The sequence below is a fragment of the Trichosporon asahii genome, assembly GCF_000293215.1.
Source record: "Trichosporon asahii var. asahii CBS 2479 unplaced genomic scaffold scaffold00070, whole genome shotgun sequence".
NCBI classification, from domain to species: domain Eukaryota; kingdom Fungi; phylum Basidiomycota; class Tremellomycetes; order Trichosporonales; family Trichosporonaceae; genus Trichosporon; species Trichosporon asahii.
The window spans coordinates 778,928-806,894 of NW_014040855.1; the positions used below are offsets into that span (position 1 = coordinate 778,928).

General features: G+C 58.9%; 10 protein-coding genes across 10 annotated transcripts; 5 read left to right on the forward strand and 5 right to left on the reverse strand.

The window, feature by feature from the left end:
• Positions 1-355: 355 nt before the first annotated feature.
• On the forward strand, positions 356-3,852 carry A1Q1_04112 (prenyltransferase; the record flags this gene model as incomplete). Its single annotated transcript, XM_014322489.1, has 10 exons — positions 356-483; positions 575-635; positions 682-784; positions 1,262-1,786; positions 1,873-2,210; positions 2,305-2,633; positions 2,731-3,097; positions 3,174-3,409; positions 3,469-3,482; positions 3,542-3,852. 10 exons carry the CDS (start codon positions 356-358, stop codon positions 3,850-3,852), a joined length of 2,412 nt encoding a protein of 803 aa, XP_014177964.1.
• Positions 3,853-4,028: 176 nt separating this feature from the next.
• On the reverse strand, positions 4,029-4,612 carry A1Q1_04113 (uncharacterized protein; the record flags this gene model as incomplete). Its single annotated transcript, XM_014322490.1, has 4 exons — positions 4,029-4,091; positions 4,143-4,185; positions 4,236-4,341; positions 4,432-4,612. 4 exons carry the CDS (start codon positions 4,610-4,612, stop codon positions 4,029-4,031), a joined length of 393 nt encoding a protein of 130 aa, XP_014177965.1.
• A 950-nt stretch (positions 4,613-5,562) lies between these two features.
• A1Q1_04114 (uncharacterized protein) lies at positions 5,563-6,237 on the reverse strand (the record flags this gene model as incomplete). The annotated part of the gene is made up of 2 exons (XM_014322491.1): positions 5,563-5,965; positions 6,140-6,237. The coding sequence occupies 2 exons, from the start codon at positions 6,235-6,237 to the stop codon at positions 5,563-5,565; spliced, it is 501 nt and encodes a 166-aa protein (XP_014177966.1).
• Positions 6,238-8,368: 2,131 nt separating this feature from the next.
• A1Q1_04115 (uncharacterized protein) lies at positions 8,369-8,941 on the forward strand (the record flags this gene model as incomplete). The annotated part of the gene is made up of 1 exon (XM_014322492.1): positions 8,369-8,941. One exon carries the CDS (start codon positions 8,369-8,371, stop codon positions 8,939-8,941), a length of 573 nt encoding a protein of 190 aa, XP_014177967.1.
• Positions 8,942-9,953: 1,012 nt separating this feature from the next.
• On the forward strand, positions 9,954-11,126 carry A1Q1_04116 (uncharacterized protein; the record flags this gene model as incomplete). The annotated part of the gene is made up of 2 exons (XM_014322493.1): positions 9,954-10,061; positions 10,155-11,126. The coding sequence occupies 2 exons, from the start codon at positions 9,954-9,956 to the stop codon at positions 11,124-11,126; spliced, it is 1,080 nt and encodes a 359-aa protein (XP_014177968.1).
• A 328-nt stretch (positions 11,127-11,454) lies between these two features.
• On the forward strand, positions 11,455-12,242 carry A1Q1_04117 (genome maintenance-related protein; the record flags this gene model as incomplete). Its single annotated transcript, XM_014322494.1, has 3 exons — positions 11,455-11,613; positions 11,885-12,112; positions 12,225-12,242. The coding sequence occupies 3 exons, from the start codon at positions 11,455-11,457 to the stop codon at positions 12,240-12,242; spliced, it is 405 nt and encodes a 134-aa protein (XP_014177969.1).
• A 204-nt stretch (positions 12,243-12,446) lies between these two features.
• On the reverse strand, positions 12,447-13,146 carry A1Q1_04118 (uncharacterized protein; the record flags this gene model as incomplete). The annotated part of the gene is made up of 2 exons (XM_014322495.1): positions 12,447-12,951; positions 13,016-13,146. 2 exons carry the CDS (start codon positions 13,144-13,146, stop codon positions 12,447-12,449), a joined length of 636 nt encoding a protein of 211 aa, XP_014177970.1.
• Positions 13,147-15,965: 2,819 nt separating this feature from the next.
• A1Q1_04119 (nucleoside transporter) lies at positions 15,966-18,615 on the reverse strand (the record flags this gene model as incomplete). Its single annotated transcript, XM_014322496.1, has 5 exons — positions 15,966-16,785; positions 17,337-17,555; positions 17,677-18,153; positions 18,209-18,327; positions 18,388-18,615. The coding sequence occupies 5 exons, from the start codon at positions 18,613-18,615 to the stop codon at positions 15,966-15,968; spliced, it is 1,863 nt and encodes a 620-aa protein (XP_014177971.1).
• A 2,295-nt stretch (positions 18,616-20,910) lies between these two features.
• A1Q1_04120 (FAO1p) lies at positions 20,911-22,538 on the forward strand (the record flags this gene model as incomplete). The annotated part of the gene is made up of 3 exons (XM_014322497.1): positions 20,911-21,287; positions 21,427-21,498; positions 21,836-22,538. 3 exons carry the CDS (start codon positions 20,911-20,913, stop codon positions 22,536-22,538), a joined length of 1,152 nt encoding a protein of 383 aa, XP_014177972.1.
• Positions 22,539-24,506: 1,968 nt separating this feature from the next.
• Positions 24,507-27,863, reverse strand: A1Q1_04121 (uncharacterized protein; the record flags this gene model as incomplete). The annotated part of the gene is made up of 4 exons (XM_014322498.1): positions 24,507-25,085; positions 25,132-25,725; positions 25,801-25,969; positions 26,374-27,863. 4 exons carry the CDS (start codon positions 27,861-27,863, stop codon positions 24,507-24,509), a joined length of 2,832 nt encoding a protein of 943 aa, XP_014177973.1.
• Between the last annotated feature and the right edge of the window lie 104 nt (positions 27,864-27,967).

Genomic DNA, 27,967 nt, shown 5'->3' on the forward strand with positions numbered 1-27,967 from the left:
CACACGTCATTCAGTGATACAGGGCCAACAATCGTCACTTGCCGGTCACCTCAGGTGAGCTCGATCACCAACTGTTGTTGTCATCCAAATCGACATGGTGAGTGCAGCTGGCGCCCAGAGAAGCTCAGCTAACAGACAGCTTATTTTCTCGTGAGTTTTGACTATGCGCAGAGGAGCATTTGTGCTCCGCTACCGCAACAACACACTGCTGCTGTATCAATCCAGCCGGACACCGCTGCCCGTTCTTCAGTTGAGGTGCCCTGCCCCGTGTACGCCGGCATGAATATAGGAGTACCTGAGTGCATGCGGCGCTGGAGACAACACGACAGGCATACTCTTTCCTGCAGAGTCGCCCATGCATTTGGCTGTGAACCCCTGGTTAGCCGCTGACCCCAGATTCTTCAAAACGCTCACTGACCAGGTGATCACGGTCGAGCTCAAGAATGACCTGTGCATCACCGGAACGTTGAAATCTGTCGACCAGTGAGTGAAACATGGACGCTTCTGCAGCGAACGCAATAGGAACGCCTCTCTCGCGAGCCAGCTGTCTATAGAGTCCTTCAGCTGACCCTAGGTTCCTCAACATCCGGCTAGACGGCATCCGCGTCGAGGACCCGGAAAAGTACCCTCACATGGTGAGTCTGACAACAGCTCTATTGAGACTGAAGAGCTGACACCCAGCTCGCTGTCAAGAACGTGTTCATCCGTGGATCCGTCGTGCGCTACGTCCGCATGCCGGCGCGTACCGTTGACACGACCCTGCTCGAGGACGCGACGAGACGCGGTAAGCTTTGAAGTGGCTTCAGCTGAGCTAACAGCAGAACACAAGGATGCGCGCAAGTAGACTGGCAGAGGAGTTTGTAGACTGCATGTATACTTATATACCGGGTTAGAGCGAGGACAGGGCCGCACACGAATGGACATTGACCTTCCGCTGACCCTCCTCCCGACTACGACGGTTGTCCTGTTTTCGAGAGCACTGAGCCGGACTCACCCTGTATCTCTGTACAGCTCTCAATGCACCCAAGTGTGCGCGCTTGCTCTGCTCGCCTGTACTCGTCTGCGTTCTGCCCGAAGCTTGTTGGCTGAAGTGATCAACAGACGGGTGCGGAACCAAATCCCCCCGAGGTGATAAGATGAGATCTGCTCCGGTTAAGTAACCAGCCAGTCGCGATAAGTCCAGGTTCAAAAGTCAAAAGTCGACGTCGCCCAACTCCCGTGGACATGTCGACACTGGCGCGCTCGTCCTGCGCGCGCACAGGCCTCGGCCTGATGCTGCGGCCGAGACTGTCTGCCCCTCCGCCCTTGCCGGCAGGTGCGCGCCGCTACCTCCGCCTCCGAACGCGGTCTCCGAAAGTCATTCCGGCCCAAGTCCGTCAGAACTCGACGGTGCAGCCGCCAAACGTCCCCGCCGCCTCCTCGCTCTCTTCCACTAAGCCCGTCTCTGCCCCCTCCTCCGATGTCTCCGCTACACCAGCTGCAGCTACCGCTGCACCCGCTGCACCCGCTGCTACGGCTGCCCCGGCCGACCCGCCCTCTTGGGTCGACCGCTTCCCGAAGAAGATGCAGCCGTACATGCGCCTCCTGCGTCTCGACAAGCCAATCGGCACGATCCTACTGTACTGGCCCGGCGCGTGGGCCATCACGATGGCGTCGACCAGTATTGCCGCCCCGCCGACGACGCCGGTGTGGTACATGCTTCTCTTTGGCGTTGGCGCGATCATCATGCGCGGCGCGGGATGTGTCGTGAATGACATGTGGGACGTGAAGATGGACCGGATGGTTGGTAAGTAGCAGTACTGTCGGCCTGAGAAGGAGCGAGAGGCAGAGGGAGGCAGAGGCTATGAGGTAGACGTGCTGAGCTGACGCCAGAACGCACAAAGTCCCGCCCCATCGCCGCGGGCGACATCACGCAAACGCAGGCGCTGGCCTTCCTCGCGTCCCAGATGACGCTGGGCCTGGGCATCCTGACCCAGCTGAACTGGTACTCGATCGTGCTTGGCGCGTGCTCCGTCCCCCTCATCATCATCTACCCGCTCATGAAGCGGTACACGTACTACCCGCAAATCGTGCTCGGACTGTGCTTCGACTGGGGCGCGCTGCTGGGCTGGTCGGCTGTCGCGGGCGTCGTGAACTGGAGCGTGGCCGCGCCGCTGTACATTGGGAGCGTTATGTGGTGTGTCGGCTACGACACCATTTATGCTCATCAGGTGGGTGTACGCCCCGTCGCTCCTCCCCGTCCATCCCAGGAGATAGAGAGAGATGAGGAGGCAGCTGCTGAACGAGTGATAGCTGACATCACAGGACAAGACGGACGACGTGCTCGCCGGCGTGAAGAGCACCGCGCTCGCGTGGGGCGACAAGACCAAGCCCATCGTCGGCACCCTGTATGCCGGCTTCATCTCCTGCCTCGCCGTGGCCGGACACGCGATGGGCGCCGGGCCGATCTACTACGCCGTCTCGTGTCTCGGCACAGCGGCCCACCTCGCGTGGCAGGTCATCACCGTCGACTTGGACAGCCGCGCAGACTGCTGGGCCAAGTTCAAGGCCAACGGCTTCGTGGCCGGCACGCTGGTCTGGCTCGGCATCGCGGGCAACTATGTCCAGCAGGTCGTCCTGCCCATGCTGGGTATGTAAGAGGGTTTCTTGGGATGTATCGAATATATTGAATCGTAGCATACGAAGGGGTTACGAAGTATGAAGGTATGGGTAAAGTGGTTAAATATACAGGAAAAAGTTGGGCGAGTGGCCCGCCAAAAGCCAATGTCTCATTGTCTGGTCGTGGTGTCGTACGGGCGCGCTCAACCTTCAAGGGGAGCGCACTTCTCGAAGGAAGCGCAATGTTACAGAGCGACTAGTGGTGACTTCCCGGCGTGCCGCCAAGGAACGTGGCGGCCTTCTCACGTTGCGTCGCAAAGTCGTCCTTGAAGAAGAGGATGCCGCAAATGATGCCGGCGGCGAAGAAGCCGCAAGAGATGATGAGCCAGAAGAAGCCCCACATGCGCGAACTGCCAAAGTGAACGACCTTGGCGAACTCGGTTGCGTCGGACCCGTTAACTTTGCGCTTCAACGTGTCGTCGATGACGTCCCACTGAGTGTTAGCTGAGCCTCGAGCGGGACAGCAGTGCAACTTAGGATCCTTCAACTTGACCTTCTGTTGAGGATGGCCTTAGGGGCGAGCACGAAGCTATACTTACGACACTGTAGAGACAGCTCATGACGCCGATGAACAAGACCAAGAAGCGGAGCGCGACGGAGCTGCCGACCAGCCAGCAGAGCACAATCAGCCCCGCCGTGAAGAGGATGGTGACCCAGGCAATCATCGACTTTCGCGCCCACACGAGCGTCAGCATGAAGAAGACGGCGAGCACGAGGCAGGCGACGCGGGACGCGCGAGTATCGAAGCCCTGTACGTTAGCAAGTGTCTGCGGATGAAGCGTGCAGACGCAAAGTGCGACGTGAGAGTAGCCAGGGGGCTTTCCGTGAGACAATGGATCGACGAGGTCTCACTGCCACCAGACAGTTGCACCATTAATCTCAGACGATCACACCGAGCGACCTCAGTCTCGACACCTCCGCGACTCAGGTACTCACACAAGTGATCAAAGCAGCGCCAATGGCCGAGCTCCCCAAGTATCCAGCCGGCAGCGTGATGAGGGGTATACCGCCCCGCATGCGCGTCGCACCGCCCTCATCCGGGTCGAGCTGGATGCTCTCGATCTTGGCACAGGTGAGCACGCCGGCGATGGCGTGGCACATCTCGTGCATTCCTACGGTCTGCGGTCAGCGCCAAGCAACACGGGCGTAGAGAGGGTGGCGAGTGAGCTGGGGTTGGGGCTCAGTGGGAGGTAACGGAGTTCCCAGAGCTAGCGCGGAGCATTCCGCAGTGGGACTCGTTCTGCCGTTCTCCAGCCCATTGTCCCAGCACGTTTCCAGAGGGCTGCTTGGGCTCTCGGGAAATCTTTCCGAGGACGAGAGTCGCAAAACCGCGGATAGGGATGGGAGCGATGTCGACGACAAGGTGCAGATCAAATGGAGCGCTGAGCTCGTTCGCTCGCACTCACCAGCAATTTGAAGGGATACAGCAGCTCCTTGAGCAATGGCACTGGGACGTCAGTTCTTGTGCATTTCCGTCAACTCACTATGCCTGTAGTCAGTTCAGTCTCGCTGGCGTTCGACAAACCACTGCGCTGTGTCAGTGGACTCTCTGTGTCTTCATGTCTCGCTGTGCGTACTACTGCGAGGTGTTAGCATTTCCATTGGCACGGTTTCGGGCTGTGCCTTCCTTCTCTGCTATCGACCTCCACTTCTCCAGCCAACCTTCCTCCGTTCTGCCAAGAGCTGGGTATAGCAGACAGTGGCCGTGACAGCACGGGGAGATAATTCGGGATGACAGGCGATGCATGGGGCAATGCGTAGCGGCAAACTCACGGATAAGAATGACAAGCGCATAAACGGCAGCGACGCTGAGCGTGACCCTGAAAGTCAACATGTGTAAACAAAGACCTCCACCGACGTACACCTGGGTATGGTTCGGTGTGAGCTTATTCTTGGCGTCCTCCCATCGGATGGCGAGGTTCACCACATCCTTCTCGTCGAGGATCGGGGCCATCCTTGCGTGTGTTCTGACTGCCCGATCGTTAAAACTGGTATCGATGTGAAGTAAGAGTGGTGAGGAAGGAAGGAAGGAAGGAATGAAGGAGGGAGGGATCGAAGCTCGTTGCTGGTTGGGTCGTCGAAATTGGAGGACCAGGGAGCAACACTGGCGGCAAAGCGACGCTAGTGGCCAGGGTCAACGTCGCAGGCTGGTTGATGGTGGTAAAGGGCAGGCGCCGCCACCGCACTGGCTATTTAAGATGGCTGGACACTCGGACTCCGGTCTTGTTCGCGCATATTGATGCAGTGCTCTGCTTGCTAAGAATGCTACGAGGGCCGCGAGGGCGAGAAAAGGGGCCGCGGGCTCGGGCGCCAAGGCCGCCGCATTGCTTATTGTTATTGTCATCTTGTGTGCATGCTCGCACCAACCTGGGCCGTTGCGCAGTAACGGCGCTACGACCTCGGGTTGCTCGGCCTGCTCGGTATTCAATCGGAGAATCCTCGATTGCTGGAACTGCAGAGGGGAGCATCTCGACTCCGAGCGCACGGAGCAGTCAGCTGAACAGCTCCACTGCTCATTGACACAGAGCGGAGTCACTACCGTTATCCTGTCACCGTACTCTGTGGAATGCCACTGCACACCAAGGCCCAGGTCATGATCGTCACGCATCACGGTTACCTCATCGTTATACTTATACATAAAGAAAGGAAAAGTGCGCAAGCTGCGCTTCGTTTTAGATGTCGTGGTCGGTTCGCCGCGTGCTCAAGCGGAGCAGAGAGGCAAACGTGTCTATCTTATCTTTATCTGTATGCTATATCTACAATGTTCCTAATCCGTGATCTCAAACTCCTACTCCTGCGCAGTCATCATGGTTCGGACAGCGAGGCGCGTGTGGGTTGGGCGAGGACCCCGCTCTGGCGAGCTGGGTGAAGTTGGCTTCCGCCCATCGTCGCTCGCAGCGGTGCTCACTCCTGCAAGCTCAGAATCTCGACGAAGCGGTTCCCCCTCTCCGTCGCGCTGCCTCCCTGTCCCCAAGCCTCCTCCAGCGCCCTCTTGTATCTGGGCTCAACGTCCTCCCAGGCACTCCAATCCATCTCGTCCTGCGTCCTGTTGTCGCCGTGCACAATGGCCAGTCGGCAGAGTTGCAGGTCATGAGCCCTGGCTCCAACGACAAAGGCTTGCAAGGGGCAGACGGAACCGTCGATCAGAGCCGCGGTGAGAGCTCCGTGGGCTGCGCGAAGCTGGGAAGGCGCGTAGCGAGACAGCAGCGCGAATGTGCCGGGGAGAGGGGACGAGAGCTCGCCCGTCGAGAGGTAGGAGAGGAAGGAGGAGAGTGACTCGGCGTCTTCGGTACCAGAGGGGATGGGGCTGGAGCGTTAGCTTAACCATTTTCCGTAGGAAAGCTGAGAGGCTTGAACGGAGGGTGAGGGGTGTGCGATGCCGCCGGCTTGGAAGTAACACATGAGCAGCAGATGGTCGCACGGGCAGACGAGAAGCGCGTTGCACAAGGGAGAACTAAGACTCTGCGCGATGGAGACTTACGACTCGAGCTTGACGTCAACGACGAACGGGACGCCCTCGGACGAGATGACCTCGTTGACCGGGGTGGGGACGGAGGCGGGGGGAAGGCTGGTGATCATGGTGAGTAGTGCTGCAGGTGGGTGCTTTTCAAGGAGTGCATGGTGGAGAGGAGAAGAACCACAACAGCAGCTTGGGTGGGTGTTATATACCTCGTCACCTGCCCCGCTCCACGGGTGCGAACGAGGTGCGCGTGGTGCGCGTGGTGCGCGTGGTGTGGGAGATCAGGAGTGGCCGTATAGGGCTAGTGGGTTGGCATGTTGTGTTGGAAATCTCGTGAAAGGAGTGAGGGAGTGAATTAGGCGCATGGGCGCTGCCCGCGGCGGGCACAACGACAGGGCAGGAGAAACGTAAAGGGCCGGAATGAACTGCTGGTATCCACCATGACGCTATTCATTCAACGCGCGTCAGTCAGTCAGTCGGGCACCGGATCCACAACAAGGGCGCGGGGGCGCGGGGGCCTGGCCCTGGGCCGGTGAGACCTGGTAAGAGATTGACCCACGGAAGATCAATCCAGATCGCTACGAAGCTTGAGACCCTGCCCGCTTGTACTTCTACGCAGTCGTACAATGCACTTTCGCGCGCTTGAAGAGGCTCCACGCATTCACTTTCAGGTGGTAGTTGTTGCGTGCGGTGAGAAGTTGCTCCTGCACGAAGTGAGTACGTGCGTAAGGGTTGTCACTGAAGGTGCAAGGGGCGGAATAGGAGGCGCACCAGGGCGGAAGTACGCACCAGTGCACTTGCAACGTGTGAGGGCGCATCGGTTGTCACGTCTTCGTCACCGCACCGCCATTGATGGGCGACGGTACCGCCTCACCGCAAGCCCGTGCTCAACGATCGCACTCGGTGCCGCTCATCCCTTTGGCCAGAATCGGTTGGTGCGGCTGGCGTACGCTGGCTGGAAGGGCGGCGGCAGTGATCCAAGCTCAAGGCGTGTCAGCCGCTTCGGGCGCGGCCCATTGTTCGCAGAATTCCAGAAGGCCAGATGACTGGGTTAGTGAGACACGTTGCTCGCTTCGACCGCTTTGAAATCGGCGCCTCGCGCTCTGGCGTGCACTGGCTGATTCCTGCTCCACTTCCTCCACTCACTGGCGTCGTTCGCACCGGGCATAGGTCGCCGCAACGCCGTCGATGTCTTCGCACCAGCAACATCAGGCGAAAGAATAGGCGCCCGCACTCCAGTGTTGCGTGCTCGTGTGATCTTCAGACCACTCGTGTGAGCAAACCGCCCAGGGTGGGTGTTCTGCAGAACAACAGCACCAGAAATACAAATCAGCCAGACTCAAGACGGGATTATCGTCATCCGCAGTTCTGGAACCCATGACTTCATTGACTTGGCATCCACTTTCTTGGAAATCCGCCCTGGCGCGGCGGTCGTCGAACTTCTACATCGGGCGACCTGGTCGTGTGCATTCCTCTGACAGTCGAAGCTGAGAGGGTGAAGAGAGGCAATGCACACACACGCACGTACGTCGACGTCACCAAGCACAAAGATCTCTCCTGGCCGAATGGTCTACAAGGAGGTGGAGGGCAGCGAAGTCGACGAATGAGAGGACACGGAGTTAAGTTGATGCCGAGCCGCGAGGCACGGTCCGATCGGCCGAGCCGATAGGCCTTCAGCTGCGGCTGCATCTTGGCTCCACCACCCTCCTCACCAAATCTCACAATCTCGACGAGCTGCTCATGGACTACTGAGCAGGGTGGCTGTGGAGACGATAGAAGGTGTGGAGGCGTGCCTCGCCTCGCTGGTGAACATATCAGGACCTCTGGCCGACTTACCCCTGCAGCTCAGTAAACGACATGTCACTTTGAGATGACAACGTCTACTGCTGAGCTCGAGGCATGCTTCCCACCACACAACACCACCACCATAACACTCCGATTCAGCCTTGCGGCTGGCTCACAGCCAGCGCTACGACACGCTTGCGCTCCGAAGAGGACGGTGGTGGCTAACCGTGAAACAGGTCTAAGCTGCAGCCGCCTCGTGTTCGCCCTACGTCTATTGGCAGCCGCAACGCATGGGTCACCAGGACATCGCAACGCGTTCTAAACATGACATGAGCTTGCGGCGCATACACATAGTGTACTATATGGCTGTACTCGAAAGCCTTACTGTCATCTCTCGTCCACTGATCGTTCACTCACCTACTCACTCGTTCATACCAACCGCTGGCTCGACGATCCACAGACACGATGGCGACGGTTGCGAGCTCCAGCGCGGCGAAGAGGGCAAAGGTCAAGGCCAAGACGACGAAGGCGAAGGGGAATTTCAAGGCGAAGAAGAAGGCAACGGCGACTCCGAGGCCAAGAGGACGCCCTCGCAAGCGGGCCCATCTCCCGACCGCCAACATCCCAACTAGGTCGACCTTCAGTCACGCCCCCACACCAGCTGTCCAAGACGGTGCAGCCGCCATCGCCTGTCAAATCCGACCGTTGGCGGCGCTCAGAGCGTATCCGCCTGCTCCTCGAGCGGCGCGCCCAACTTGCGACCGAGGCGGAATGAGTACGATATCGCCCATGATCCTGCGCTCCCTCGGCAGCCGCTCGGTCGAAGTCCACGCCCCCACTGTGATTGAAGTCAACCCGCTCGTCGCCAAGATGTATTGCCTCCACTTCGCCCCGGCGTGGAGCGAGGAGCAGCATGAGCGCAATATCTGGAACCCGCCGTATCGCCCCAGTCCCTGGCTGGAGCCGTGGTGCAGCATCAGCGCGCCGCGCCGTGGATGGCCGCCAAGTCCTGGTTGGTGCGGTACACACGCTGCGTGATGGCCGACGAGTTTTTCCAGTCCTATCGGGCGCAAAGGGCGGGCGAGTGCGTCGTGCACTCTGTCTGCTGGGGGGGGGAGTTCGAGCTCGGCCGGAAGCGACCTCGGCACGCATTCCGCCCGCGGCGGGGAGGTGTTCGACACCGTCTTCGTCGGGCACCTCACTGAGCGCGACTCGCTCCCGAACATGAGGGATCTGGACCTGAAATACGTCCGCGACGTGACTATGCTCTTCAACAAAGACTACGCGCGCGCAGATGGAGAGCGCTTCTACCTCTTTGGCGAGGTCGTGCTTGCGCTGCTCGAGCTCTTCGTCGCGTGCGCCGTTCGCGGGAGGAGCATGCACGACCGTCGGCTTTGAGGACTGGCACGAACATATGCTCCCCTGTGCCATGGTCAGACGGCCTTGGTGGCTCGGCAGCCTCGAGCGGGACGTCGCCCGCAGACATCGCAGGTACGGAGTGTCCGCACCGCGGACACAGCAGCCGCAGCGCACGCGTGAGGAGCAGACTGAGGACGAGCCCTGGAGTGATTCCAAGCTCAGTATGCGCCGCAGGCTCAGGGCCGCCATCCGACAGCCTCAAGACGGAGGTACTAGGCGCCCTCGCCGTCAAGGAGCCGGTGAGGCTGCTCAAGGCCAAGGAGTGGAGAAAGAGAATCGGGGAGGACTTGTATCAGTTCTTTGACTGAACCGAATGCCGCGTATAGGAGCAGGACGCCGTTGCCTTCTTATCGATCGTTGATAGGGGCTGAGGGACGCTAGCGAGCGAGGAAGGTTGACGCCGAGCGAGCACCCTACGTCAGTGGCGACTACCCGTCACTGCGGGCCACGCGAGCTGGCGTCCGGCGTCAGATGGCCGGTGGCAAGTCTGATCGTCGATCACTGTTGACATCGCACTTCGCACTGTCACCCTTGTTTGCTTGTTTGCTTCTCCAGTCTTCCTGTCACCACCAGCGCTCCCCACCACCACGTTCTCCTCACCACTTTCCTCTCCTCACCCGAGGCCGGTGCCATGTCGCTCACCACGACCCCATCCCCGCCTCGCAGGTCCCGAGCCGCCCGCCGGCGACAGAAGGCCAAGGCGAGGAAGAAGGCCCAGGCGGACTCCAAGCCGGCACCGGTATGTCTGACCGCCATCGCTCGCTGACATCAGCCATCACCGTCCCCCGCCGACTCGCCGCCGCCCACAGACGCTCCCCTGATCGACATGAAGTTCTACCCTCAGTTCATGACTTCGATCATCGACTCGGCCTGTCCCTCTCTTCTGCTCACGCTGCGGCTCGTGTCTCGCTGGGTGCAGCTCGAAGTGGACGCTCGACTCGCGCGGCACATCCTTCAAACGAAGGAACGGGACGGCACTGCCTTCCTCGATCTCCAATTCGGCACGGTTGATACGCCCCGAAAAATCATGCACGGCAGGCACACGGCGAAGGTCCTCGATCTTGACGCGTCGGCTCTGGAGGACGGAATCGCGACGTATCGAAACCAACCGCCTGAGAGGAAACGGCAAGCCACGGTCTTCGTCCCGGGAGAGAAACTGCTGGTCCGGTACCACATGCGCAGCCTTACCCTCGGCCAGCGATACATGTGGAAAGGGGCCCGGCGCAGCGTGCACTTTGTCGACACGACATCGTTCTTCTACGGTCTTCACTCGCGTGAAGCGGCCTATGTCCGAGACGGGGAAGAAGGCAATGAGACCGTGTTCCACGTCGCCTACGACCTGCGTCCTAACAGCAGCTGGGAGTTTCGCGAGTTTGGCGTGCGCCGTGTGCACAATCGCGGACTGACGTTAGTCTTCTCCCCCGATCCTGTCGCCGTCATCGGGGAGAAGGCGTGCATTGTTATTCTGCGCGTCCTGGAGCGCATTGTCGAGAACTACGCCGAGACCGGCGACCGCGTCACGCTCGTCGGCGTCGAGGGCTGGAGCGCGCTCATTCCCAGCCCCGCACAAATGAGGCTGGACACCAGGAGAGGCTGGGAAAAAGGCATGCCGATGCAGGCCAAGATCGAGTGGTGGGTTCGATACCGCGCGCGCTTTGTCCCGGACAAGCAGTGGAAACGGGGCAAGCAGGAGGAACCGGAGATGGCCGTGCAGTGCGTGTCGTTGGAGGAGTGGAGGGAGGAGCTGGGCAGTCATGTGTTTGAGCTCATGATGGACCCCGAGGCCGTGTACTGGGGCCCGTAGTTGTATGTTAGTACTCATACCCACAGTCATAGTCGCATGTTACCTTCTTGTTGTTGTCCACTGTGCTGGAACAGAGTTAGAGGGAGAGGACATTCCGAGCCGGGCGGGCCCCCGCAATCGAGATAACGTGCCGGTCTCGCGCCGGAACTTGTGCCGAGCAAGTCAATACAGGCTGATTGCCCACCTCCACTCGCCTGACTCAGCCTATCGCTGCCCACGATCAGCGTCCACGAGCACTCCCCGCCCCTCACGACCTCGCTGTCACTTCCGCTTCCTCTTTCTTCTCCTCCTCTCGTAACTCGACCATCCACCAAAACAGCCAGCAACAATGTCCTCTGAGCGTATCGCCAACGCGACCCCTGGTGCGCCCACCGCGCCCTCGTTCCTCTCCAACGCTATCCTCTCCAACGGATTCGTGTACTGCTCTGGACAGCTTGGTCAGACGCCCGACGGAAAGATGGTCGAGGGACCCATCGGCAAGCGTGTTGTGAGTTGTCGTCTTTGCTGGCTCTCGTCCTCGGCGCAGCGCACTGGTTGGTTGGATATTTGGATGTTGCGCTCTACCGCCGATCGGAGTAAGCACGATCGTCGTCTGTGGATGACGTACCAGTCTGGCTGGCTTACTTCTGCCACCTCATCGTTGGACAGGTAGTGAAGAACAGCATCTCAGCGTCGAGTGTGGATGCCTGCAGTGAAGATCCGAAGTCAGCCACCCCTCCTTTCAAAACACGGACGCACGCACCCACTAACAAACCCAGGACCAGATCATGGACAACCTCGAGGCGGTCCTGAAGGCGCACGGCTCGTCGCTCGCCCACACGGTCAAGTTCAACATCTACATCATCGACTACAAGGACTTTGCCGAGATCAACGAGCACTACATCCGCCGCATGCCCACTCCTGCCCCGGCCCGCTCCTGCATCGGTGTCGCCAACCTCCCCCGCGGCACTGACGTCGAGATCGAGTGTGTCGCCGTTGTTCCTAAGGTGAGTTGCTGCTTCTACTCTACACCCCCTCCCTGTCGTGCCTTTCTTCGTTCCCCGCCGTACGCCCCCTTGCTGCGAGTCCGGGATGGAGTGCTCAACTGACGATAGTAAGCCCGGAGCTAAGCTCTAGTCAGAAGAACGTTAGCGGAAAAGATAGGTTATGCATCGGTTATGCAGGTGCACGATCACATCCAGTTTCCAGTCGTACTCAAACGTGCTCATGATGCCAACGGACTCACTCTATGATTCACTCTCTCTCTTACTGCCACCCCGCTCCTTGTGTTTGACCCCACCGCTCTCCGCTGCTCGCAGCTATCCCGCCTGAAGCCAAGATTCACGGAGTCTGGTAGATCTCGAGAAACTTGTCGCCGAGGCCGAAACTCGGCGGCGTATCGGGCACATCGGCCACGACCCAAGCCCACATGAACCGTCTATCGACGCTACTCCACAGATCAAGCGGTAGGGCACGCGGACACAGCGTCGCAAAGTCCGAAACAGTGCCAGGAGGCTGCCAGACGGTATCGCGCCAGCGTCCGTCGTCGTTGAACCGGTTCAGTGCCTCGCGACAGAGATCTGTGCGGCGGAGGCGTGCGCCGAGGAGGAACTCCACGGCCAGTGGCCATCTCTGCGCCCTGCCGGAGACTAGGAGAAGGTTGATCAATGACGTTGCACCGAGAGAATCCAGCCAGCCCGCTAGGGAGAGGACGTCGGTGAGATAGTTGTCCGATGGGCCTAGGAAGTCGAGTTGACCGTACAGTGCCAAGTCGAGAAAGTAGAGGACCAGTCGCAAGGAGAGAGGGAGGGGGAGCAGGCCACCCGCGCCGGGTCTTAGTGCCGGGCTGGTGATTAGCTCGGGCAAGCTTTGCACAGCTCTGGGGTTGTCAATGTGGAGTAAGTACTCACGAAACTGCCAGGATGGGACGAGAGGGGACGGAGAAGGCGATCTCGTCACTTGACAGGAGTGTGAGGTCGCCACCCGAAGACCAGTCGGGATGCCAGTTCAGTGAGTGGGCCGGGTTTCGATGACTCGTCATGTTGATGGCGAGTGGCGAGAACGACCAATGTGATGGACGAGAAACAAAGAACGGGGCTTAAGACTGATCCCGCAGTGACGTTCAAAGCTCGACGTCTGTAGAGGAAGTCAGTGTAGGGGCGCAATGAGACGTCATCATGGTGATGAAGACGAAGTCAGTCAAGTGAGTAACAGATATTGAGCCGTCAAACATCCGCGCAGCGTTACATGTCAAAGTCGCTCGAGGACACTGACACAAAACATTGAGCCCAACGACAGCTAGGGCCGAGCAGCGAGCAGCCTTTTGTCTGTAAATGCTCTTGGAGTTTAAGGAGGCTTTGGGCGTAGACCTTGTGCAGTGCGCTGCGCGTTAGCAAGACAAGAAATGGTTCAAACCACGACTTTCCTTCCTTCAGCAGGCACCCCAACCGCTCGACTGCGCGAGCTTAGCAGGTGCACTGACTCGTTGAAAGTCTTAGCAAAGTGGAGTAAGAAGACGTTTTCACAGTTGGTGAACGTTCGATGTGTGTGCCGCTTGTGCGGGGCGCTGGGCGAGGCGTCGACGATGACGACTTTGCGATCTCCAAAGGCGCCTCCACCATGATTTCCACAGGTCATCGATTGTTTCCAACTCGGACGCCGTATCGGAACGCCGTGCGCGGTCCCCGTGACCTGTTTACCAGGTACATAAAGGTCCACTTAATCCAGGACGTTTATGCATGGTTCAGGATAGCCTCTATCGTCATGTCTTCCCAACTCCTATCTCCCCATTCTCGCGATTTTCCAGCCTTATGCCGCCACAGGCACCATCTACCCCGCATCAGCCTCTCCTTGGCATCTCAAGTGACCTATAGCGACTGACAATGCTCAGGTGGGCCCCCAGAGGTTTGCGGCATGTGCGGGAAGTGTGCTCGGAGTTGAAGCTCGAGACTCGGAGTCGGACTTGGTTGCGGCACTGATCGGACTCGGACTCGGACTTGTGGCAGCCTATCGCTGCCCGCCGTTTCACCGCCAAAGGCCCCACTGCTCGTCACCATTCTCCGCCACTCCCCAGCCAGCTATAGCCCGGCACCCTCGATCGGGCGCCCTTGCTCAATGCCCCTTGCGCCCTGCTCCCCACCCTTGAGGCTCTCGTCACCCCTGCGCGTACCCTGTTCGTTGCGCCAGCGGGCCCGTCGAGACCGCCCGTCGAGACCGCCCGTCGGAACTTCCTCGCTTACTCCACGCCCATCCCCACTGCGCCTCTCACGCCCGCAGTCCCCACCCGGCCCCGGCCCGACCACTCCGCTCGCCCCGTGGTCGAGCAGGGCTCTCGCCTCTCCCGCCAGTGACGTCTGCTGCGCATCCGGACCTCGCTCCTCGGCTGCGCTAGTGCTAGAAGGCTCCGAGAGAGTTACTTCTTTCGTCATACCCTGTCTTCCTTTGAGATCTACCGCCACCCCTCATTCCCCACCCCGCGGAGCGTGACCCTCTCCCCGGCGGCTCCAGACTCTCCCAGGCTGCCTCCAGACCACCAGGTCGCCGCTGGGGTCAGACAGGCCTGATGAAATCATTAGCCTGACTCTGAGAGTCGTACACAGCCACGGCACGGGTGGCACTAGTTCCGCGGCACGACTCCTAACTTGCACATGGTGCGAATCTTCTCTCGTAACACCGCCCACAGGCGTTGTGGGCGGCGTATGGGCGTGGCGTTGCAAATTTAGCACGGCGAGACGCAGAATATGATCCACGCCTAAGCCTGAAATGCGGCGATCGAGTAAGCGTGATCGAGTCAGCAGGATCGACACTATCCACCACCCCTGCCCGTTCCCACCGCGGCACACTGTGACCCCAGCGACTCCAGAGTTTAGCAGGAGATGTGCAACGGCTCGGAACTTCCTACGAGATGTCTTAGTAAGAATTGTGCTCGAGTCGATGGTCAGCGCCTACTGCCGTTGGAATGTCAGAGACCCGCGGGTAAAGTTTGCTCGAGCGACGCCAAGATCAACCTTACGGTGGTTCTCAGCAGAGATTCCCCCGCCAGAGACTTGCCACCCAGCCTCCGTACACGGCATCAGTCCACAACTGACCCCATGAGCCTCTACGGAGCGCCGTAGACCGAACCAGAAATGGTCTCACCGCGGGCGGATGATGTTGCAGTGACGGTGCAATTCCAGACAATTTTTGCCTCTTGTCGCTGCGTTCCCGAGATGATGCGGAGCAGGCCCGAGATGCAGCGGGCAACTGACGAGCCAGTTCAGAAGCGTTCAGCGCCAGGAGTCCCACTCCCATTAGTGGGCGATGAACAGAACAAGCTGCTGACCAACACCTGTTACAGCTATGTTGTAGTCACTTTCGTATCGTCACCCTCGATGCAGCTGTTGTTCCGTCCCTTATGAAATACATGCCCGTTGACGTATGAATCGTCGAATATACAAAAACTCTCTGCCGATGAACACTGGGGCGGAGCCGTGCGGGTGCTAGTGGTGAGGAAAATTATCCGACCGTGTTGCTGGCCCGCACGCCCGCCCGTCCCTCGTCCCAGTCGTCCCTATCGTCACACAACACAACACATACAATGCGCTCCGTCCATGCTGTCGTATCACTCGTCTATCGTGACTCTCCCGTCCAGTGTCCCGGTTCCGCTCCTCCGTTCCTTTGCAGGCATATATTCGAATTGATGATGTTCTTGTTACGTGGGGTTTTTCGAGGATTTTTGTTGAAATTAATTTGGAGGATTCTTCGAGGAAATCGGGTCTTCACGTTTGGTTCACGTTTTAATGAACATAAAAACACTTAATTTGGTGGTGTTTGGGTGGTTTGAGGCGTCGCGAGCAAGACGCAACTGGGGGTCGCAACCACTTAGTGGGCCTCGGGGAGGGCGTTGGGGTCGACCGGCTCGTGGGGAAGGACGAGGTTGAGGAACACCGCAACGACGGCAGCGATCAGGTACGGCTCCTGGACGACCAAAGTAATGGCCTGGAGGAAACCCTTAAGACCAGTGTTGGGGCCGTTGTACGTGAAGATGTACGAGAACCAGGTCTTGTTGACGAGCGAAGCGAGTCCAAGGGCGAAGGCAGCGGTCGCGATGAAGCGCTCACGGCGACTCCACTCGGCGAAGGCCATGATACGGACACCAGAGACGGACACCGAGCCGAAGAGGAAAGTCGTGAAACCACCGATAACGGCGGGGGGCGCAGCGACGAAAATGGCACCAATCTTACTGATGACACCCATCATGAACAGAATGAAGGCACAGCAGTAGCCGGACTGGCGCGAGGCGTTGCGGGTGAGCGCAATGACGGCCGCGTTCTGAGGGAAGGTCGTAAGAGGAGGCGAGGTGAAGAGGTTGGCAAGAGTGCCCGAGATGGCGTCGGCGAGCATACCACCCTGAACACGGGTCATGAACTCGGGGGAGGCAATGTCGAGGTCGGAGCACTGGCCGGAAGCCGTGATGGTACCGACCGACTCGGCGACAATGACACTCCAAGCGGCCATCATCGGCAGCACGAGCTGGCCTCGAATGCTAAGCTTGAACGTGTGCACGAACAGGAAAGTAGCACCAGGAGCCTTCTTGATGACCTCTGTGTTGAAGTAACCGCAGGCAGCAGCGATGATCATACCGACGAGGAAGCCGATGAAGACCGAAGACGACTTCATGAAAGCGGAACCGAACACCTCGCTGCATTGTCAGCAACTGTGCCACACTCGGTCGGTAGGTAGCGAATCTGTGGAAATGTGCATGGTTTGTGGAGCCGGCCGGCCGACCGGACCTTGGAGCTGAAGAGTGGCGGCAGATCCCGCCACATCAACACATCAGCCGTGCAACCGTACCCGGCGGGCTAGCAGCACGGCTGATGTGCATGCGCCTAGCCGGATGATGCGGATGATGCACCAGGCACCTGGGCCTGGACGGGTGGCACGGGTGGGTACTAGAGGCGAGCTCAAACTCTACTCGGCGCGGCGAGTGCGGCGCACAGGCGGCGAGTCGTGCGAGTCATGCGTCGAACAGGAACGATTGAGAGTGGGCATGCTGGCTGGACCACAAAAGATCGATCGTCAGGGTTTGCGGGTGGGGTGACCCGTCCAGGGCTCCCACCATCCAGGGACCAGCCAGAGCGACACTTTTTCGTAACCATGTGTGCAAATTCGCCGCCGCAAACCCTGTCCGCCGCAGGACGGGGAAATGCACAAGGCAGGGAGAAGGGGAAGGGGAAGGGAGCGAGTACTCACCAAATGACAATGGCAGCCATGCACGAGAAGCCGAGACCGAGGTAGTAGGCGGATCCCCACTTGTGGGGCTGCGATCCAGACTCGCAGAGCAGGTCGTGGTTGGTCGAGCAGAGGCCAGCGCCGCCACTGTACGTCAGCGTTGATTCGAATAGAGAAGGGTTTGTTCCTCGGAGCAGAGGAGCCTTTGTCTCGAAGATCTCGATCCTCGCAAATCGAATTCTGATTGCGATGCACCCACGGGGCCGTGGGGATGCAAAACTGAAAAATGCCTCTCACCCCGGTTAATTCAGGGTGGAGTAGCATCGAAACGAGGATGTCAAATGCAGGGATGGATACTCACGCCCAGTTGTTAACACCAGAGGTGACAAGCGAAGCGCCGATGAAGGTAATCATGGTACCGATGACGATGGGAGTGAAGCACTTCTTCAGGATGCGAGGCGGGACAAAGGCAAGGGCGATGGCGTAGATACCAGTGAGCGCGCCAGTACCAAGAAGAGCACCAAATTCGTCGGGGCAGGGAAGCTTGGATCCGTCAGGCGCCTTCTTGCATGCTCCGTTGTCGTAGCACTGGTTAAGGTACTTGAGCGAAACGTTGCAGAAGGTGAACGCAGTGCCGGTAACCGAAATGAGACCAGTGCCGATCCAGTAGCGGGTCTTAAAGATACGACGACGCGAAATCTGGAAGACAGTTCCGAAACCAGAGTAGATGAGACCAGCAGAGACGAGGTACTGAGTAACATCGTCACCCATGTTGGCACCAGCGGCACCACTGAGAAGCAGAGGAGGGACAACGACTCCACCGAGCATAGCGAAAGCGCTGCGAGGGTCAACATCGCGAAGCGAACGAGATGTCATCGATGACAGCGACTTACTGCTGCAGACCGAGGATAATCAGAAGAAGGTAGGGAAGGTTGTCGTCGATTCCGTAGAAGGGAAGCGGGCTAGCCTTGCAGAGGAAGGGAATGTTCGGGATGAAGAGCGATCCATAATCCTAGAGAGCAGTCAGTACGAGTATCACATGAAGGCGATCACAGGACGGTAGTCTACTCACGTAGTCGCCGAACCAAGCCTCCTTGGTAACAAGTGACCGGAAGAAGCGCTTGATGTTGAACTTCCTTGACCGAGGGACGTGACCAAGCTCAGCACCCTCGACAACGGAAGATTCAGAAGAGCCGGCGGGGAGGACATTAACGTTGGTAGCGTCCTTCTCGTCGACATCGGCGGTCTGGCCGAGGTGCTTCTCGTTGTCGTTGTAGGTGACCTCTGTTGGGGAGCCCATGTTGCTTGTGATCTGATGGGGCGAAGGCGGAGAGGAGGGGATGATGTAAGTCTGATGTCGACAAGACAGCCCAGTTATATATACTGAAGCCTGCTTTGCTCCACACGGTCGCGATGTCGCAGAACAGCAGAGCAACGCAGCAGAAAGGGACCAGCAGATGAGGGAGAGGCAAGGGGTAAGGCAGGCGAGCGCGGCAAGCGAATCGAAATGCGATGGGCCGAGTGACCGGACTGGATGGCCGGAGTTGAGGATGGGTGGGTACAAACCCGGATGATACACGATATCACATCGGCCCAATACGCGCATACCCGGCGCGGCTCAACTGGGTCCATCTGGGCTGGGAGCTGGGGACGGCGGGGACGGGGTAATCTTGGACGAGTGTGGGAGCCGGGGCGGGGTCCAGGGCCAACGGGCAAGGGCTCCAGGTGTCAACCCAAATTCCAGAAGGAACATGTCAGGTCCTGACGATGTTAGCTCCCCTTACGCACACGATTGGCCCTGGACTTGCCAGGGACAGTGAAGAGGAAGACCAGCAACAAACCAGAGCCGTGAGCGGCATCGGGGCACGTTGACTGGCCAGCGTAATTCAGCCAGAGCGACGGCGTTGGCAGCGGGCGCAGCGTCAGCAGACGAACCCATGCTTATCGTTTTCAGGGCATTCAGGGATCGAATATGCCGATCCGGCATCTTGATGGCTCGTGATTCGACCTCAACTCCGAGAATTGTCCTCGACTCATAAACCGGCCCCACTCTCGCTCCTCTCGCTCTTTACGCGGTACCCCCGGCTGCAGAGGCGCATACATCCGTGTAGCAGGCCAGCAAGAGCAGTGTGCAAAGCGAATACCGACAGCGACACCTATGATTGACTCATGCCCCGCTCACACCTTCAACCCCGGAGCCGCCTGCTTTGCCCACAAACCGTGTGACCTGGACCCCAGCGGGGCTCAACGTCCACCTGACCAGCCCACCTCTTACCCCGGCTGCATGGCCAGGGTTCGCAAGACGATGGAATGCCCCCAGATGTACTATTCGACGATTGACGAGACGATCCCAGTACATAACTCCATGTTCAAGTCCGATGTCCGGTCTGCATCTCCATCCCCACCCCGCACTCATGAATGGTAGCCTCCACAATCCATCGCCCTGGACGCCGTTCACATGACCACATGACAACGCCTTGCCGTACAGACTGTCGGTGATGTAGTCTTATCGGGCTGGGTATCTTCCAGCGCCCGCCTTCTGCGCCTCCGTTCTGCTCAATGACTGGTCAAACTTCCCCGCCTACCCCGCAGCACGCGCCTTGCACGGGGCGCGGGGGAGCATTGACCGCTCTTCGTCGGCGTCCGGTGCTCGAACAGCCGTTCCCCCGTGCAAAAAGATCACGGCGCGTCATTGGGTGAAGAATCTGCGCCGCACTATAGGGCGCTGGGGTGTTCCAAAGATAACTCTTGATAATTACCCGAAGGCTAACAGGCTGCTGCTATCGCGACTGCGCGGCGCGCAGCGGCACACCAGAATTCACCAACCGAACACCATTTGAGCTTTTTCCTAGCGTCTACTTGCCTTGGTGATATACGTCAGACCTGTCCAGATAGGCGTATTGCACACCAGCGAACCGAGAATGATGCAACTACAGTACCGCCGGCAACCGTCGTTGATCGGGCACGGACCGGAACGCCCATCGGAGAACGACTGGTCGTGGGGGCCAGGCGCGCGGAACACATGCATCGCGATAAACTCCTGTACCTCCTAAGTACAGAAGTGATCGGACCGCCTCACCTGCTCTTTGATCCCGCTTGCCCCTTATACCTCCTTGCACGCGCTGCACGAGGTCATGGGGCACCAAGCTCGTGAACGCGGGGCAGCTGGCGACCCACTGACTCGCTTGCGACGCGGCCTTCGCGAGCGACGCGACGAGAAGTACGTGAGTTCGCATGTGTACCTCATGTAACTGCCGCGGAACTACGAGAAGCCGCGCTAGCGGTGTTGATACTCATCAATGCGGGCTGTCATGACCGGGCCCCTTCCAAGTTGGACCATCAAAGCTGCAGACCGTACATAACAAGAGTGGGGTATAATAGATGGAGCATTGTTCCATGGAGGTCGAGATTGCCAAGCACCAGCATCCTGCTGCAACACCCACCACAGAACTGCCAAGCCACTCAACTATCAGTGCCTCGACGACTTCCGCTCTCAAGATCTACTCCACCTCACAGTCATCTGATTGCCAAGGTTGCACGAAGTCCTATTCCTATCTCTGTAGTCCGCCCCAACGATACCAGCAAGAAGCTCAGCATGCACGTCCCCACGATCAGCCTTCGCGACTTTGACGGGCGCCGGGACGAGATCATCCAGCAGCTCATGGATGCCTCAACCGAAGTCGGCTTCTTCACGCTGTCTGACCATGGTATTCCCCAGGAGGATGTGGACAGCATGTTCAAGATGAGCCAGCGTTTCTTCGCCCTGCCTGACGACGTGAAGGCGAAGACGCCCCTAGACGGCAAGAACGCTGGATGGGAGAAGAACACGCAGGTCCGCCCCAGCACGGGCACCGCCGACCAGAAGGAGAGCATGCAACTGCAGTTCGCGCGCATGGAGGGACTGTGGCCCAGCGACGAAGACATCGATGGGTTCAAGCGCAAGTCTGAGGAGTTCATGCACCAAGTGCAATCGTGAGTGTCGTTCCCATCAATCCCATCGTCGTCCCCTGAATCTATTTCCCGATAAGAAGCACAAGTCCGGGCGTATGGTACCAGGGCGAATCACAAGGCAGGGCACGCCGATCTTGCCCTGACGAAGGCGCAGGTGCAGGTGTGCAACATGTCGAGGGCGCATGAAGGCACTCGAGGGCACACAAGGAGAGCCGGAACACCCGCCAGGGTCGTGAGTGGGGTAGAGCGTTTGCAGTGTGGAGATGTGGAGACCCCAATTTGCCGTCTCGATGACGCCGGATTCAGGCTCACCCGCGGTGTCTCCAGTCACATTTCAGCCTCAACCCTTTCTTATTTCCGGCGCCGCGCTGTTCTCCTCCGGCCAAGCTGGAGCAAGCAGCACGGGGCCAGGATCGTACCTGCTTGGCATTCATCGCCTGCACTTGGCCGCTCCATATTATGCGGACCTGTGCCTGCCCAACGCCGACGGTGGACCCATCCGGCCCGGCGGGGCCCGCACGACGCACCATCACATGCCGCCTCACTATTGCCTGTGCTGACGTCCACAGCCTCTCGGTAAAGGTGATGGAATGCTTCGCTGATGGACTCGGGCTGCCGAAGGACACCTTCACCATCGGAACCGTGGACCGGGAGGGCAAAGGCGACTCGCAGGATGTCCTGCGCCTACTGCACTACCACTCGTGCGAGGGCAAGACGTTTGGCCCCAACTTCTGGCGCGCGGGAGCGCACGCCGACTTTGACGTCCTCACCCTGCTCTTCCAGCGCGAGGGTGAGGGCGGTCTCGAGGTCTGCCCTGGCCGCAAGGTTGTGGGTGACTTTGGTATGGGCCAGGAATGGATCCCCGTTGAGGCGCGCCAGGACCGCATCGTCTGCAACATCGGCGACCAGCTTATGCGCTGGTCCGACGACCGCCTCAAGTCTACCTACCACCGTGTCCGCCTCCCCGAGGGTAACGAAAGCCGTGGCCCTCGCTACTCCATGGCCTTCTTCAACCAAGCCCGCACCGACGAGGTCATCCAGGGTCCTAACAAGAAGTACCCTCCCATCGTCAGTCACCAGTCCAGGGCCGAAGCTGACATTCAGACCGGCGGACAGTTTATCAAGGAGGCTCTCGAGCGCAACCGCATGCAGAGCGCCGAGATTGCAGCTAAGGCCCGTCTCGAGAGCGCCGACAAGGTCGCGTCCGAAGTGCATTTCATCCCCGAGCACATGAAGAAGCAGGCTGACGCCGTCCCCGTCAAGGCAGCTTGAGGTAGCGGCGGCGCTCGCCGCTTCCCAGTCTCCGTCCGAAAACGTCCGGAAATCTCAACAGTATCCATTGTATTCAAGAAACTATTGACAAGAGCGACATGGCAGGAGCGAGGAGCACCAAGTGTAGTAGTTTCTGTTCGGGTGTCAAGTATGAATCACGTTCAGCAGTAAACGACCCGAAGCGGCAGCCACCCAAACAGCATCCGACATAGCCTTATGATAACCGAGACGCGACGCGTCTCGCGAAACGAGACGACGCTCGAGGGTAGACGTCATGGCTTCCAAAGTGATCGCGATCACCGCCCAGGAGTGCTACTGCCAGTACCGCCAGTACCGCCGGCGCAGGCGCCAACACCAGTGCCGCCAGGAGTCCGAATCCGCTCGCAGATACCTCCGAGGCTGCCCATGTGTGCGGGGCCAACCAGGGAGAGCTAGGGCCAACCACGAGCCCCGCAATTCCCGTGAACGACGGTCCGTTCCTGGTCCGAGTGTGTCCAATCAGACCCTGACTCCAAGTCCGTGGAAAGCCCGATCGAGGCCCGGTGGGCTGGAAACGCTATATACGCTCCGAGCCACGTTTTGCAGGGGCTGAGCAAGGTCCTCAGGCTTCGTGCGTCGGATCGGTGGGCTGCGTGCACTGTCGACAGGGCGGAATTCTGACACAGAACGAACCTGACGAACCTGACGAACCTGACGACCTGAAGCCTTGAAGCTTACCATTCACCTAGGGTTGCGTACGTTCTGTGCATTACCTCACAGGTATCGCTCGCACAGGGGAGCGTCGCGGCGGGATAATAAAGACCGCGACGACAGGGATGCTGCGGGGTGGTCTCCGCGGGGGATCAGCCGTGCAGGCTATTCATTGCTGGCTGATCGATACATTCGTTACTCTCGCCAATAACGATCCGGAACAAGACAGGGCGCCGAGGATATCGAACAACAGCGTGTCGGCTACTCGGCCGATACGAACTTCGTAGGCAGGCACCCTCAAACATGTCGACGAACGCCGTGCAACACCGCGACCTGGCTCCGCGGCGAATGCGATAGTGCGATCGGCTGCGGGGCGAAGTCTCGGGTGACTTCTGCAGACCTGACGGCCCATGAAGCGCGGCTGTCTCCGTCGAGAAAGTGCGTGTGCGTGCGGAATGGAACTGGCCAGACGCGCAGACGACAGCGGAATGCACGTGGGGGCTTTGAAGGGTTGCTAGTCGGCACCGTCTGGAAGCGCTCGGTTGCATTCTATTCTGGGCCTGGCGGAGGGCTCCACTTTCGAATTTTCACGACCCACCACAATCGACGTCACTCTGCAACCAGTTCGGGATTACCGCCGAACATGGCTTGAGTGTTGCGCGGAGGATGCTTGCGGCGCCGACGGACTTCCCGACTGCGACATGTCGGTCGGCAGTACAGCCGGCCGCTCGCTCGATCCTGGTGCCGTATATGGAAGGGGACATGGGCTAAAGAAAGGGGCGTGGGTCCATGTGCTCACCGAGACTCAACTATCACTCGGTTAGGGCCTTCCCTTGTGGCTTACTCATTTCGCGGTCGTAGCGGGAAACGGTGACCTACTGATGCGAAGTCGTTGCGCTAGAAAGACAAGCTCACGGCGCAACGGAGGTGTGTGCGTGCATAAAGCGGTAGTGAGGTGAGCCCTGCAGACGCCGTGGACGTTACCGGGGGTTCCGTGTTTGCAACCAGGAGTAGGACGTATGGAGTCTGGAGAGGATTGCTCAATGAGGGCATCTCTTGGTATTCCCCTATACTCAATAATTGCTATGATGCCAGCAGTGTCGAGGCACCGCTGATGGATGGGGGAACGATCACTGCTCGTGACCGCTCTTCCAGTTCACCAGCTCTCAATTTCACGAGTTAAGAGCCGTCTCTCGGCAAGACGATCCTTGTGGTTTGCCACGAGGTCACTGAAGAGCGGGAGCCGCTCGGACGAACAGTATACAGCCCTCGGATCCGTCATGAGCTCGGAATATGTGGCACCGACCCTTGCCCCCCATTCCGCCACTGTGAGTAGCTGAACGCGCTTTTTCGGGCGGCAGCTTGCCCCTGGTCGACATCGAGGGAGTAGAGCTGCCAGTACTCGATCCACCACTGCAGTCTGGCTGTCATGCATTGCGCACCGTTCCATTCATCTGGGATAGGAGCAGCCACTCTCTGCCCGAAGAACCCCTCCCCTGCCCACTCCGCCGGCATGTGGCGTGGGTCGGGAAGTATATCGACCGGCCATGCGTCTGAGCCCACGATCGTGTTGGAGCCTTTGTCCAGGCAGATTTGAGGGGCGGTAAGGATCGATGGGGCATGGAAAGAATGGAGCAGGTCGTTCCAGAACAGGCTCGGTGTGCCTCTGACTGCCCTCGCGTACGACGAGTCCGCAGTGACAAGCAGCGTAAGGTCGCCCTCCCACTTGTGGATGTTCGACGTCCGCCACGGGATCTGGCGCTGCGGCACTAAGCTGCAGGCCTCCCCGAGCCTGATATTGAAAACAGCGGTGAGCGGCGCGCAATCACGTTGGAATCCTTCGGCGTGCACGGTCAACTGCGACAGAGCAATGTCAAACTCTTTCAAGTCGCAGGAAATGGACAGCACAGATGTCGGGCTTGTACCGGTGCTCTCCGTATCTCGAATCGCTGCTACCAAGACCATCGAGGTAGCGGACGAGTCGAGGCTGGACAGAGTACCACTTCTCATTCTCCTTCGCCCAATGTTCCGTCCAGTTTCCACCACCGAAACTGGCATACTGAGGAGCGTGAAAACTGATCCGGTTGAATGCAAAGGGGATGCCGAGACCTGCGTCTACATAGTCATGCCACATGCGCCTCGGAAGAGCCTCGACATCGAGCACGTCCATTTTCAGGAGAACGCCTTCCTGTAGTGCTCCAGTGGCAGTGGCGCGGCAGCGCAGTCGCAGGCTGAATGAACTCCTCCGGTTGATGGGGGGAGGTCTCTCCCTCCATTCCTGGGCAATCATTCCCCAGTCGGAGAAGTCCCTGGAGTCGCTCATCGAATCGTACAACCCGAGATCCTGCAGAGTGAGGCGGAAGTGACGCTGATTCTTATCGACCGCGCGCTTTACCCAGCTCGCTGTCGCACGCAGCACCCGCAGCGTCCCCGGGGACGCATTGGCGATGATTTCGTCCAGAATGTGCGGCACCGTTTCTACGCAGAGTTTCGTTATCTGCGAAACCTCGCTGGCTGTTTAGGCGATTGTGGGGCACTCGAGCGTGGGCTGCGAGCAAACAAGGGAGTCCACCTTGGTCGCGCCGTTCTTGAGAAGCCCTGCGCCATTCTCGGTTGGCCCGGTCAAGGTCCTAGGGAGTTTCGGCTTAAGCCCGGCTGCCGTGGGCTGTGTTTCGCGCTTCATGTCCTGCTGGTCAGCGCCGATTTCTGCTTCGATCACGAAGACGCCGGGTGCACTGGTGCTGTTGATATGGGACAACGTGCCGCGTCTAGACGGTACTTATACGCGACCGAAAGCTCGCAGGAATCAGAACGAGGGGTCGCCCCCTAGCAGCGGGATGCTCAGTGCTTTGTGTTGCAGTGGAGTGCGATGTCCGCTTTGTTGATCTGCCGGCTGCACTCGACATGCTGCGGAGAGCACAATTACATATCCTGCCTCAATACCCAAGGCATACGCCGATATTCGTTCAAAATCTCCACTATGCACTTCAGCGTCCGGCTACTTATCTGTGCAATTTGCTTATGCTGTGTCGCTGACGGTTACCATTGTCTGCACTGCAAACTCGACAAGCCATATCCATGGCTGTGCACGGAACAGTAATGTGCGTAGTGCCTTGCATCTCCGGTATTATCACCCGACGCTCACCACCGACATTGTACGACTTTCTTGACGTTGGCGAGATCGACTTTCGACTCCAAGGTATGTAGGCCGTCGGCAAAGATCCAGCGATCTCCTGCGTTATGATGTCCAATAAGCGACAGCGGCTCGACACTGGGATGACGCTTGAAGGGCGGCAACGGCTTCTTCGACTCGTACTGATACTTCTTGTCGGTCATGAGCTTGAAGTATTCCTCGCCTATCTCCTGCCTCCACTCCTCGAGTGAAAGCAAGCGAATCGGGTCGTTCAGCTCGTCCTCTGGCCGGGTGAGCTTCAGGCCCTTCTCTTGCGCCTCCTCCTTCACATCCGCAACGTGGATAGTGACCCAGCGACGCACGCACTCTGCTGCGTTGGCGGGCGGCCCAGCTCCGTCGCGTTCGCTAGGGTCCGGCAGCACACTCAGTGGCCACGTGTCGTACCCGACAAGGGTAGCCTTGCCCTCTCCTGGGCGACCCTCATCTTCCTCATCGATAACCATGAAGTTCCGGGTTACCAGTTTCAGAAGGCCAACGAGGAACTTGGGTTCATCCCAATGGTCCTCGACCGACTCGACAAACTCGGGTGTCATCTCAAAGAGCATTGTGAGGGCATTCGATCTGAGTATGACGTCGTAGCCGTTCGCGGGATCCATATGGTTCCACGGGTCCTTGCTCCAATCATCACCGACCAGCTTAACATTGAACACGGTGTCAAGGTACGCCCCCCGCGCCCCAGCCCAATCACTGTAATGTGACTCCAAGTGATAGAGCCCGAGGAGGAAGTCGCCGAAGTCGCAGAAGTATACGGCGCACGGATCGGGCTTGAGCGCGCCTATCGCCTTGCGATTGTCGTCGAAACCGTCGGGATACCTCACGAGGCGGGGGTTGAAGCGGCCATAAAACAGCTCCTCGTTCCTCCGAAGCCAGCGCCTAATCTCCCGCTCGTGTTCAGTCAACGGCACGCGCCGCATTCCGAACTGATACTCCGGATCTTCGTCGGAGTCCGTCCCATCCTCTGTGTTGTAGCCGTATATATCTTCCCCGTCCTTGTCCCAGAGGCCCATGTTCGGCTCAATGATTTTCAGCCAAAGCCGTGACACCCAGCCATCAATGTCCAGCACGTCCGTTTCGTCCGGCAGCCATGCACGGCGTACGCCGGACGGCGTCATGGACCACACCGGTCGCGGCAAGCGTTTCTCGCGCTCCTCCTCGGTGAGGTCTACATCAGAGAGCTCATCACCTTTCGGGGGCCAAATCTCAGGCATTTGCACCAGGCTCAGGTGTCGTTCGCGTCGGTTGATCTCCCGGAAGATCTCGCGACAGGTGGCGCGCAAGGCGCGTAACACCTCAGGAGAAGCAGCACCGATTACAGCCTCCAAGATGTGTGGGAATGCTTGGATACCGAAAGGTCGGGGATGCTCGCGTTCAGGATTACGGCGCGGCTTCTTGTTCGAGTTGGAGTGAGTCGTGGTCGTTGATCTGGATCGGGTTCTAGCCATGACGTTTTGATTCGCGGGAGATGGAAAGCAGGTCAAGGTATGGTGGATGGTCACAATGCGAGAGAGAGGACGCGACGGGCTGCAGACCCACGCGTCACGCAAAG